We start from the raw sequence: 13,579 nt of genomic DNA on the forward strand, positions 1-13,579 counted from the left end.
TTGCTTGTCCGCATTCTCCTTGGTAGTTCTTGCTGGTCTTTTCTATGTATCTAGCTTTGTAACAGGACTGGAGACTGAGCGATGCTCTTACGTTCTCTGTAGGCACAGACTCCCTGGGCACGGCATATTTGCAGCTGCCCCATGTATGCCCTGCCTTTGCTGCTGCTATTTCAATGCTGTTGATGCATTTGCCTGTTTTTATCTATTACCTAATACTTTCATTGTCCTTTAAACAACATTAGCATATAGCAGTTATTTTTATTTCCCCCACCCCACCCCACCCCACCCCCTCCCTACCCTGTGCTATGCCTTGGCTAGAAATGGTCTTTCAAGTTACCTAATGGCACCTGCCAAAAAAAGGTTTAAGTGTACTTGCATTGTGTGGACCAGGCAAGATGCTATTTGGATCCAATGGTCATTCTGATTTCTATTTATGCTGTGATTCTGTCCAGCAGTTCCCACTAATTTCTTAATCTTCAAAGCAGCAGTAACAATACTGCTGCAGGTTTATTAAAGAAAATAAAAAATGTGGCTGGCTTTGCTAACAATTTCACTTGATTTCAAGCAGAACTCCTTGACAGACTCAATACACAGAATAGCTTATGCTTTTATGGTAGCTGGACTCCTTGCTAAACTTTTGGGATAGATTGAGATATGCTAGTCAGTAGCTGCGAACTTTGATCTGCAAAGCAGAGAACAAATTCCTTCAGCAATCCCAGCTTCTTTATTATGTTCTGAAATGGCCATTTATAAAAGGGAGCAGTTTATAATGAAAGAAATATTCACCGTGTTTCAGTAGTGGTGGGGCTTGAAGCTGCTAAATGGCACTTTGCATTACTTGTCAGTCCAGAATTCTGCTCATCGGGGCTTAAGCTTTTTTTTTGGCTGCTCTTTGTGAAGTAATAGCTGGTGCAGTTGAAGATTTAAAATGCATTGCTTCTATCTGCAGAAATACTTTTAGGGTGAAGAGATCCCCGAAGCGTACCTCAGTATCTGAAGCATCCTCACAGGTCAGTAAACATGGATTCAAATTCATTTCAGAACCTCCTAAACTGCAGCATTACATTGACTTTGTGGTCAAAATGGAAGGGGACAGGAGGGGCAGCTGAGGGGAGTTGGAGTAGAACTGTCACTGTACGAAAGATTAATTCAAGTATAATAAAAGTCTGTGTACTCACATTTTTGCCTTTTATTTGACACTTTTATTACCGTGTTTGTTAGCCTTGATATCCGAGTTTGGAAGCCAAAAGTTCTGCTTCAAAGCTTCCTATAAGCATTTTTCAAAAGGAGCACAAGTATTTGGGAAATTAATGGCTGCGTTTATAATTTCTAATGCTTTGGTTGTACCACAAGTTCCTGCCTCCGAGAGATATTCTGTTGGCTGGTATTACTGCCTGAGAGTTTGATTTTGGCATTAATGTTTCTGGTGCTTACATTTTAGGAATCCACCCCACTTACTACCCCTGAGACCCCAAAGGTAATTGGCACAGTGGAACATGCCACTGACGAGGAGAAGCTGGCATCCTCAGTGACAAGTCAGAAATGGTCTTACTCTGGAATACAAAGCGAATTGGACGAAGATAACCCTGATTATCCTCAGCCTTCGGATCTTTCCGCATTTGTGAATGAGAGTTCTGAATTTGTAAACGAGAACTATTCTTCAGCAGGTAAGTTTTAAAAGCATTGGCATTCTTTTGATGTGACTGCTGTACAAATTTATAATTTAAATTGGCAAAAAAAATGCATGACCAGATGTAATCGCGCTGTTATGTTATTTCTCATTGGATATATTATATAAAATCAGAATTGCACAGCACTCCCCATTCTGTGATTTAATTGTATAACTTCTGCTCTATCACAAATCTAAGCTTGTGGGCTACTGTGGAGTGTGTATTAATTATTTCCACTTTGCATTTTTGAAATCATGATCGGTTTCTGCTCTGTTGAATGTAATTGAAGGTAAACAGCGTGTACCAGCTTTGCATTTTTGAAAGATAAGAGAAATGAAGATTTTAGCCCTCATCAACATTCTTCCACAAGCACAGTACACTTTAAATTCTGATCCAGGCCAAGATCAGATCAGTCCAGCAGATCACTGATGAGGGCCACGAAAATGGGACAGGACCCAGTTGCACTGAGTTTCCAATTGTTTGTGCTATTATGCAAGATTTCAGTGGAAGGAGATGTGGGTGAATCTTGGGTTCATCAGTGTTGGGGAAGCTTCAGAGCCCCTAGGTTCGTCAGGAATTGGATCTCAGGCATCATCTCCAGCTGTGGATGCCAGCTGAGCATCTAGAGGCAGCAGATTGCTGGTTTGTGCCACGCCATTTTGGATCAGCCGAGACGCTAGCTGTGACTGTGAGGTAGCTCCTGAGCGGAGGAGGGGTGATTCTTGTGGAACACACGAATGAGAGAAGGTGGTCAAGCTTGGGTTGGCCACAGCCTTCGCCTCGCCAATTGCTCGCAGGTGGGTCCTGTTGGGGTGGAGGTCAGCTTCTCCGCCCTGTGCCTCAGTGTGGCTGGGGGACTTCATGGGGGATTTCCTATACCTTGAAAAAGTTAAGTTCACCTTGAGAGGCGCGATCGAGGGTTTCACTCTGAATTTCAAGGAGTTGGACACCATCAACGGCTGAAGGGAGGGGTGGAGTAGAGTCGGGTGGGGGGGGGGGGGGCATGGGGGATTGTTTGTTCTCTCTGCAGCTTATTTTGGGGGTGGGGTGTGTTTTTTTAATGCAAAAAGTGTTAAAATAATAAAAATATTTAAAAGCTTGGGTTGCTGCAGCCCATTGTATTTCTGTAGAACCAGCTTCTCTTTGTTCCACATGAAGTGTGTTTAAGAAGAATCGCCCTTGCGGTTATATTGGTAGCAAGAGAACACCCCCAAAACTGGCCAATTTTGTGGCAGGGTCATAAGAACTGGAATTACAGCCCTGCTTGAATCACCTCAACCAATATGCACAAAATTGCAGCATAATTTGTGAAATAAAGGGTTAACAAATGATATGCTACTCTGCGAGGCACATGATGATGTGACACTGACACCAGCCAGTCATGTGTTAGACTCTCTCGGGTTGTAGGGCTGGAGGAGAATAGAATAGAATAGAACAATACAGCGCAGTACAGGCCCTTCGGCCCTCGATGTTGCGCTGACCTGTGCCCATCTACACAATTCCATCATCATCCTGGTTACCGAGATACGGAGGGGTGAGATCATGGGAGGATTTGAAACAAGGATGAGAATTTTAAAATTGAGGCATTGCGTAACCAGGGGTCAATGTGGGTCAGTGGGTGTGTTTTTTTTTTTTTCATTTTTCTGTATCCTCCCCCTGGAGGAGATAGTTTCTCTCTGTTGTAACACATTCTTCAGCCATAAACACCTCAATTTGATCACTCTTTAATCTTTTAGAATAAATGGAATACAAACCTAGTCGGCGTAACGTGTCCTCAAAATTTAACTCTTTGAGCCCATTATAATTCTGATGAATTTGCGCATCCTTCATGGAATATAACCGTGCTGAAGTTTGGTGCTCAGAATGGAATGCGGTATTCTTGATGGAGTCCAACCAGAGCTTTACCCAGCTGTAACGCAGCTTGCACACTTTGTATTCCAGCCATCTTAAAAAGGCAATATTGCGATTCCCTTTTGGCTTCTTTTTTGAACCTGTCCATTTATTTTTATTGATTTCTGTACAGGACCTCTAAATTTCTCTGTACATCTACAGTCCCTAGTTGCTTGCCGTTTATTCCTGACAGGAACATCGGATTTATGAGCAGGAGTAGGTTATTCAGCCCTTCGAAACAGCTTTGCCATTCAATAAGATCACGATTCGAAATGGCCAGGAAGGAGCTGGAGTATGCAGGGGGTGCTGGGGGGGGGGGGGGGAGTTGCCGCCGTGGGAACAGGCCGAGCGAGGGGCGCTGGCCAGTGGCGGGCAGGGGATGGGTTATGGCTAGTCGGCAGGGGAGGGGGGCAGGGAGCCCTCTGATCCGGCTGATTACTTGGAATGTGAGGGGGCTGAACGGGCCGGTCAAGCGGGCCCGGGTGTTTACGCACTTGAAGGGGCTGAAGGCGGATGTGGCCATGCTCAAGGAGACGCACCTGAAGGTGGCGGACCAGGTTCGACTGAGGAAGGGATGGGTGGGCCAAGTATTTCATTCAGGGCTGGATGCGAAGAATCGGGGGGGTGGCGATCCTGGTGGGAAAGAGGGTGTCGTTTGAGGCGTCAAAGGTGGTGGCTGACAGTGGTGGGAGGTATGTGATGGTGGGCGGCAAGCTGCAGGGGGAGCGGGTAGTGCTGGTGAATGTTTACGCCCCGAACTGGGACGATGGGGGGTTTATGCGGCGCATGTTGGGCAGCATTCCGGATCTGGAGGCGGGGGGCCTGATCATGGGGGGGGGACTTCAACACGGTGCTGGATCCCCCATTGGATCGATCCAGGTCCCGGACGGGTAGGAGACTGGCGGCGGCTAAGGTGTTGAGGGGGTTTATGGATCAGATGGGGGGGGTGGATACCTGGAGGTTTGCGAGGCCAAGGGCCAGGGAGCACTCGTTTTTCTCCCACGTGCATAAGGCCTATTCGAGGATCGATTTTTTTGTCCTGAGCAGGGGGCTGGTCTCGAGGGTGGAGGATGCCGAATACTCTGCCATAGCTATTTCGGATCATGCCCCGCACTGGGTAGACCTCGGGCTGGGGAAGGAGAGGGACCAGCGCCCGCTCTGGCGCGTGGAGGTGGGGCTGCTAGCAGACGAGGAGGTGGGCGGGAGGGTTCGGGGGTGTTTTGAGAGGTACCTTGAGGCCAACGATAACGGGGAGGTCCGAGTGGGGACGCCTGGGAGGCATTGAAGGCGGTGATTAGAGGGGAGTTGATTTCCATCCGAGCCCATAGGGAGAGGGGAGAGCAGAGAGAGAGGGAGAGATTGGTGGGGGAGATGGTGAGGGTGGACAGGAGATATGCGGAGGCTCCGGAGGAGGGATTGCTTAGGGAGCGGCGTAGCCTTCAGGCCAGGTTCGATCTACTGACCACCAGAAAGGCGGAAGCTCAGTGGAGGAAAGCACAGGGAGCGGTGTATGAATACGGGGAGAAGGCGAGTAGGATGCTGACACACCAGCTCCGAAAGCGAGACACGGCCAGGGAGATTGGGGGAGTGAAGGATAGAGATGGGAAGGTGGTGCGGAGGGGGGTAGACGTTAATGGGGTCTTTAGGTATTTTTATGGGGAATTGTACCGGTCTGAACCCCCGGTGGAGGTGGATGGAATGGGGCGCTTCTTGGACAAGCTGCGATTTCCGAAGGTGGAGGAGGGGCAGGTGGAGGGACTGGGAGCGCCGATTGAGCTGGAGGAGCTGGTCACTGGGATTGGCAGCATGCAGTCGGGGAAGGCGCCGGGGCCGGATGGGTTTCCGTCCGAATTTTATAAAATGTATGCGGACCTGTTGGGCCCCCAGTTGGTTCGGACCTTTAACGAGGCAAGTGAGGGGGGGGCTTTGCCCCCAACTATGTCACGGGCGCTGATTTCCTTGATCCTTAAGCGGGGCAAGGACCCCCTGCAGTGTGGGTCATATAGGCCAATCTCGCTGCTAACTGTAGACGCCAAGCTGTTGACGAAGATCTTAGCTACAAGGATAGAGGATTGTGTGCCGGGGGTCATTCACGAGGACCAGACGGGGTTTGTAAAGGGAAGGCAGTTGAATACCAACATACAAAGGCTTCTGAATGTCATTATGATGCCGGCTGTGGAAGGGGAGGCGGAGATAGTGGTGGCATTAGACGCGGAGAAGGCCTTTGTTAGGGTTGAGTGGGGGTATCTGTGGGAGGTGTTGGAAAGGTTTGGGTTTGGGGAGGGGATTGTCCGTTGGGTGAGGCTGCTTTATGAGGCCCCGATGGCGAGTGTAGCCACGAATAGTAGGAGGTCGGAGTACTTTCGGCTGCACCGGGGGACGAGACAGGGATGTCCCCTGTCCCCCTTGCTCTTTGCGTTGGCAATTGAGCCCCTGGCCATGGCGTTGAGGGAGTCGGGGAACTGGAGGGGCCTGGTGCGGGGTGGAGAGGAGCATTCAGTGTCGCTTTATGCGGACGACCTGTCGCTGTATGTGGCGGACCCGGTGGGGGGAATGCCGGAGGTGATGAGGATTCTCAGCGAATTTGGGGGCTTTTCTGGGTATAAGCTCAACCTGGGTAAGAGCGAGCTGTTCGTTGTGCACCCGGGGGATCAGGAGGAGGGGATTGGTAGGCTCCCACTGAAGCAGGCAGGGAGGAGCTTTAGGTACCTGGGAGTCCAGGTGGCTAGGAGCTGGGGGACCCTGCACAAGCTTAACCTCACAAGCCTGGTGGAGCAAATGGAGGAGGAGATTAAAAGGTGGGATATGTTACCGCTGTCGCTAGCGGGTAGGGTGCAGTCCGACAAGATGACGGTGCTCCCGAGGTTTTTGGCCCTGTTCCAGTGCCTCCCCATCCTTATCCCGAAGGCCTTTTTTAGGAGGGTTAACAGGAGTATTACGGGATATGTATGGGCGCATGGGACTCCGAGGGTGAGAAGGGTGTTTTTGGAGCGGGGCAGGGATGGGGGGGGGGGGGGGGGGGGGGGCTGGCGCTGGCCAACCTCTGTGGGTACTATTGGGCTGCCAACGCCAGCGATGGTGCGTCAGTGGGTAATGGACGGGGAGGGGGCAGCATTGAAGAGGATGGAGATGGCGTCCTGTGTGGACACGAGCCAGGAGGCGCTGGTAACGGCGCCGTTGCCGCTCCCTCCAACGAGGTATACCACGAGCCCGGTGGTGGCGCCTACCCTCAAAATTTGGGGGCAATGGAGACGGCATAGTGGGGAGGTGGGGGGCTCGATGGAGTCCCCGATACGGGGGAACCACCGGTTTGTCCCAGGGAACATTGATGGGGGGTTTCTTAGCTGGCACAGGGTAGGTATTAGGAGGTTGAGGGACCTGTTTGTAGATGGGAGGTTTGCGAGCCTGGGTGAGTTGGAGGGGAAGTTTGGGCTCCCCCGGGGAACATGTTTAGGTATATGCAGGTTAGGGCGTTTGCCAGGCGGCAAGTGGCGGGGTTCCATATGTTGCCCCCGCAGGGGGTTCGGGACAGGGTGCTCTCGGGGGTGTGGAGGGGGTTGGGAGGGTGGTGGGGAGGGGGGGTGGAGGGGGGTGGTGGAGGGGGGTGGGTGGGGGGGTAGGTGGAGGGGGGTGGGGGGGGTGGGTGGTGGGGGGGAGGGGGGAGGGGGGTTTGGTTCAGTGGGAGGGAGAATTGTGCACATGGGTTTGTTGGATGTGGCGGGTGTTATCTCTTTCCTTTTTGTTGTTTGCTTTTTTGTTTTTGTAGTTGCTGGGGGGGGTGTTGGTTGTTGTTCTTTGGTTTTTACTATGGTTGTTTTGTTAATATTGTATTGTTGTTTATATTTTGTGAAAATCTTAATAAAAATTATTTATAAAAAAAAATAAGATCACGATTGATCCCGTTGTTTCAACTCAACTTGCCAATTGCCCACCCCGCAAATATGTTCAATGACGCAGCCTCTACTGATCTCTGGGGAAGACAATCTGACAGACTAATGACTAATGTTCTCCTCATCTCGGTCTTAAATGGTAGACCTCTTATTCTTAAACCCTATTCCCTGGGTCTAGTCCAGGGGTGGGCAAACTATGGCCCGCGGGCCGCATGCGGCCCGCCAAAGGTATTTCTGCGGCCCACCAAGTCATTAAAAAAAAAAAAAAAAATTTTTTTTAAAGAAAATTAAAAAAAAAAAAATTTTTTTTTTAAGGTTAATGGGGGGGGGGGGGGGGCTGTTGGGTTACTTACTGGTATAGGGTGGATACATTGACTTTAGTAGGGTGATCATTGCTCGGCACAACGTCGAGGGCCGAAGGGCCTGTTCTGTGCTGTACTGTTCTATGTTCTATATGAGGCGCCCAGAATCATAACCGGGTGAAGTAATTATTTTACTTAATATACTATGCGGCCCTTTGTGAATTGTGAATTTCTGAATGTGGCCCTTGCACGGAAAAGTTTGCCCACCCCTGGTCTAGTCTCTTCCACAAGTGGAAACATCCTGCCAGTCAAGGGCATGGTGGCACAGTGGTTACCACTGCTGCCTCACAACTCCAGGGACCCAGGTTCAATTCTGGCCTTGGGTCACTGTCTGTGTGGAGTCTGCACGTTCTCCCCGTGTCTGCATGGGTTTCCTCCGGGTGCTCCGGTTTCCTACCCCAGTGCAAAGATGAGCAGTTTTGATGGATTGGCTTTATTAAGTTGCCCCTTAGTGTCCAAAAGATTGGATGGCGTTGCTGGATTATGGGGCTAGGTTGGAGGCATGAGCTTAAGTAGGGTGCTCTTTCCAAGGGCCAGTGCTGACTCGATGGACCGAATGGCCTCCTTCTGCAATGCGAATTCTACGATTCTATGAAATCCCTCAGGAGAATTGCTGGGCCTTTGGCGCTGCATGCGTACGGCGGCAGCCTGCAGTAGCTGCGCTGTGCGACATGGTGCCGGCCGTGCACGGACCCGGCCTGCCAAATAGTGCCAACCTTTGGCCATGCTCACCACCCCCTAACTACCCCCCCACCAGTGCCCCCAGCCCCTGCCAAAGCCTTCCCCAACTGTGGCAGCACTGGACTCAGTCTGCAGCCGCCACGCCGAGCTCCCGACAATAAATAGCATGAGAGACCCACGCCGTCGGGAACACGGCCCGTCGGGGGCGGCGCATCGTTGGGAGGGCCTCCTAGAGTTCGCCGTTTTGGAGGGGGCGGAGCATCGCAAAAACGGCGCCGACCCCGATTTTAGCACCAACGTGGGTTCTCCGGCCGATCGTGGAACCCGAATTCGGCGTCAGAGACTGGAGAATCCCCCGCTCCCTATGTTTCAGTAAGATAACCTCTCATTCTTCTACACACTAATGGATATAGATCCAACCTGTTCAAGCTTTTTTGTTGGATAAATCCCTCAGCCCAGGAATGAGTCGAGTCAATCTTCTCTCAACTGCTTCTAATGCATTTCAACAGACTCGAGTTAAAGTCCGCGGAATGGCACGTTTAGCAGTGCCTTTCTCGTGCCTGTATCTCTGAGAACAATCCTGCTGTTCAACAACACTTTGCCGTCTTTTGGACTTGGAGAGGAACTTTAAAATGAGAAAAGCACCCACATCCACATTGGCCCCTGGTTAAGCAATACCTCAATTTTAAAATTTTCCCCCTTATTTCAAATTCCTCCATGATCTCACCCCTCCCTATCTCGGTAACCACCTCCAGCCCTACAACCCCAGAGAGTCTAACACATGACTGGCTGGTGTCAGTACTACATCATGTGCCTCATAGATTAGCATATCCTTTGTTAACCCTTTATTTCACAAATTATGTTGCAATTATGTGCATATTCAAGCAAGGGCCACAATTTCATTTCTTATGACCCTGCCACAAAATTGTCGAGGTCGCACTTTAAGTCATTTCCTGCACTGATGAGCTCAGCTCGCCAGTGCAGGAAGAATACTCATGGATCGGGCACCATTTTTAAAGGCAGCCCCAATATATCGGCCCCCCTCAGTGGGCCTCAGCTTCAGGATCCCCCCCCCCACTTCACCCAACGTACTTCGTCCGGGGCCCTCGAGGCCCGCCGGGCCCCCGGCGTGGGAAACCTGGCACCTGGGTCTTTTGGCACTGCCAACCTGGCACTCCAGCAGTGCCCCTGCCAGCCTAGCAGTGCCACCCAGGCACCCTGGCAATGCCAGGGTGGCACTGCCAGGGTGCCCAGATGGCACAGACAGAGTGCCAGGCTGGCAGTGCCAAGCTACCCGGGTCACAGGCGGAGTGCAAAGGTACCATCCTGCCCTCTCCCTGACCAGAAGGGCTGTCCAATGTCCTGGAATTCCCAACCCTCCCCCCAGGTGCCTAATGTCTCATTTAAATATGCTGATCGAGATCTCACCCAGCAAGAACGAGATCCAGATTGTGACGGGAATCTTGCGAGATGTTTCGAGCGTGCAAATCTCACAAGAGGCCTCTTGTGAGCTTCAAGGGCCTCGTCCCAACACCTAGGCTGGCGCCACGAGGCAATTGAATTGCATCCTGTATCTTTTTTCAAATGAGGAGACCAAAACTGTACATAGTACTCCCGATGTGAGCTGGAATTCTCTGGCCATTCCTTGGTGGCGGGATTCTCTGGTTCCACCGACAGCCCACTCCCAACCACAAATTTCTCGGTGGTGTGAGCTGGCTTCAATGAGAAAACATTCTGACAGCGGCGGGAGCAGCAAATCCCCGCACCTGCGAAGGGCTCGCAGCCTCCCATTGCTAAGAAACACCTGGTTGGGAGACTGGAGAATCCTGCCCAGAATGTCTACTGCCTATCTTCTGCATATTTCTTGGTGGCATGCCGTTCACTGGTGGCAGGATTCTATAGTGCCGTCGGCAGCACACTTCTGCTTATGAGTTTCCCAGAGGCATGGAGTGGTTTGAATGGCAATTCCCATTGGCAGGCGCAGGAGTGGAGAATCCCACCACCAGAAAATGGTGCGCCGCCACCTGCTGCTGAGAAACACATGGCTGGAAAGCTGAAAAATCCCACCCATGGTCTCAGCTATGCCTTGGACAGCTGCAGTAACACATCCCTATCTTCAAATTCCATTTCCCTTGCAATAAATGGCAACATTCTATTTGCCTGCATCACGCGCATACTAACGATTTGCGATTCTTCTGTACCACCAAGTTCAGCAATCTCGCTCCACTTAGATCCTGCCAAAGTGGACAAGTACATATTTTCCCACATTATATTATATATGCATAATTTTTGCCCATTTAACCTGCCTCTAGCCCTTTTCAGACACTGTGGGCGCGATTCTCCGCAAATGCGGCGAGTCGTAAAGGCTGCCGTGAAACTGGCCGTGCTTCACGGCAGCCTCCACGCCCCCTCCTGGGACCCGATTCTCCCCCCCAGGCGGGGCTAGCAGCGGGGCCCCGTGAAGCATGGCATCGCAGGCTTAGCGACTGTCGCTAAGTCCGCGCGCCAAGCGTCACGCCGGCTGACGCGCATGATGACGTCAGCCGCGCACATGCGGGTTGGAGGGCTCCAACCCGCACATGCGCGGATGACGTCATCACGCAGACACGTCAAAACCCGCGCATGCGCGGGCCGTCATGCCCCTCAGCCGCCCCGCGGGGCGGCGGAAGAACAAATAGTGCGCGGGTATTGGACCCGCTGCCCGCGATCGGTGCCCACCGATCGCAGGCCCATGCCACCCTTGTCATGGTTGTCCGGGACGGGCACTTTGCGGCCGTTTTCACGAACGCTGAAAGCAGGTGTGATTGCGGCCGTGAAAACAGCCGTAAACTCCGCGGTATTCGGCCCATCGGCCTGCGGAGAATCGTTGCTCGCCGTAAAAAACGGTGAGCAACGATTCGTGTCGGGGGCGGCCGGAAAGGGGGGGGGGGGGGGGGGGGGGGGGAGAATAGCGGGAGGCCGTGAAAATTGTTGGGAAGGCCCTCCCACTATTCTCCGACCCATCGTGGGCAGCGGAGAATCGCGCCCAGTACCTCCTCTAGACAACTTACTTTCCATCTTACATCTTGGTGTCATCAGCGAATTTAGCTTGTATACATTCAGTCCCTTCAACCAAATCATTGATGTAGATTGTAAATAGTTAAGATCCATTTCTGAGGTCGAAAGTGGACCACCTCACACCTTTGCCTATTGAACTCCATCTTGTCTACTCACTTAATCTAGCAATGCAGCTTTGCAACTTTCTGCTCCCATCTGCAGTGCCAGCTAACTTAATGTTGTTTCCAAATGGCTGTCTATTCCTTCACCCTAGCCGTTTATAAATGTATTGAAAACCTGCAGCCTCAGTACAGATACCAAGAAATGCAACTAGTCACATGCTGCCAATTTGAGCACACACCCATTATACCTATACTCTGGGTTGGATTTTCATCGAGGAGAGGGGTTTCAGGAGTTGGGATATTTCCCAACTCTGTGGTCCTTCCTCCATCCTGGAGGAGCCCGGCTGCCCTATTTTCCTGTCAAGGAGGTGGCACGGGCTGGAGACGGGCTTGCTGCCTTCAGAGGCTGGCCCAAAGTGGTAGTGGAAATGGGTGGGTGGTGAGGCTGTCAGGCTAGAAGGCTTGCCTCCATTTCTGGACATTGGTTTTCTTGATTAGGCCCTCTAGCCTTCAGACACATTCACTCCCATGCCCCTTCATGCCCTCTCATATCGCCCATGCCACTCACCAATTATACACTGAATGTGCAACCAGTGAGCCATATAATAACACTGACATGTCTTTGGCAGGAATTTTCCAGCCCTGCCCACTGCTGTGATTATCCAGCTCATCAAACATCAATATCCTTTTGGCTAGGCCACCGAATCACCTGCAGAGGGTCCGGCAATGATTGGGCCAGAAAATCCAGTCATTAAAATGCGGATGGAAAAGAAAATAGCCAATCAAAAGTATCTTTGAAAAACATTGCACCTCTAACCTTCTCATAAACTGTCAGTCAAGCACAGGCAAAGGAAATCTTTAATCCTGTGCAAATAAACACACAGGAAATGAAAAAATCCAAAGAAAGATCAAATAATTACTAGGTGATAAAGATGTCAGTTAGGCAAAGCAAATGCAACTGTGTAAACAAATTGAGTCCATTAGTCATCCTTGGTGCTCAGCCAAGCATTTGCAATGAGGCCATTTGGCAACTGTGTCAACATAAGCAGGCTGAACAGATGGCTGGACTTATATTTTGCCAGATGGCCTCATTATGAATGAGTAGGTCTAATTGGGGACAAGAACAATAATTGTGTATGGAGGCAGAGGGCTTGGGCATAATTCTTCATGAATACTTTGTATCTGTTTTCACAAAACAGAAGGATGATAGAGGCATTGAAATCATGGAGGAAGTGTGTGAAGTACTGGATTAAGTTAAAATAGCTAACGAGGTAATTTAAGCAGTTCAAAGCCTTTGCAAGTGGACAAATTCCCAGATCTGGCTGAAATATAATCTAGGCTGTTTAGGAAAGCCGGAGGAAAAATTAGCTACAGACACCGTGCCAAAGGGCCGGAGGACTAGTTAATGCTCTCCTATTGTTTAAAAAGTGAGAGTGGGATAGGCTGAGTTATAACAGAACAATCAACCTAATCTCACAGGTGGAAATATCATGGGGAAAAATTCTGAGAGATGGATTAAATGTTAATACAGAAAGGCAAGGATTAATCAAAAACAACCAGCCTGAATTTGTTAAGGGAAGGTCACGTCTGACTAATATGATATTTTTTGAGGCACCAACAAGGAGGATTGATGAAGGTATGCATTTGGTGTAGTTATATTAATTTTAAGTGTTTTTAATTGGGCCCACATTACAAACTTGACACAAAGGTGAAGTCCCATGGGATTCAAGGTAAAATGATAAATTGGATCCAAAATTGGGTCCGAAAGCGAAGGACGATAGTCAATGGGAGTTTTTGTGACTGGAAGGCTGTTGTGCTCCACAGGGCTTAGTGCTAAGTCTCTTGCCTTTTGGGATATATATCCATGACTTGGACTTGAACGTTTGGGGAATGATGAAAAACTCAAAGAAAGCTGTAGACTGCAGGAA

At 50.4% G+C, this 13,579-nt stretch overlaps 1 protein-coding gene across 2 annotated transcripts in view; it reads left to right on the plus strand.

Annotated features, from left to right (window-relative positions):
* LOC119950753 overlaps positions 1 to 13,579 on the plus strand; it is a 354,917-nt gene that overhangs the window by 276,557 nt on the left and 64,781 nt on the right. For both annotated transcript variants that reach the window (XM_038773466.1, XM_038773467.1), the window contains 2 exons: positions 950 to 1,010; positions 1,442 to 1,667. In XM_038773466.1, coding sequence (XP_038629394.1) covers positions 950 to 1,010; positions 1,442 to 1,667 — 287 coding nt within the window. The remainder of the gene's footprint in view (positions 1 to 949; positions 1,011 to 1,441; positions 1,668 to 13,579) is intronic.

Source organism: Scyliorhinus canicula, chromosome 16 (assembly GCF_902713615.1).
Source record: "Scyliorhinus canicula chromosome 16, sScyCan1.1, whole genome shotgun sequence".
Classification (NCBI taxonomy): domain Eukaryota; kingdom Metazoa; phylum Chordata; class Chondrichthyes; order Carcharhiniformes; family Scyliorhinidae; genus Scyliorhinus; species Scyliorhinus canicula.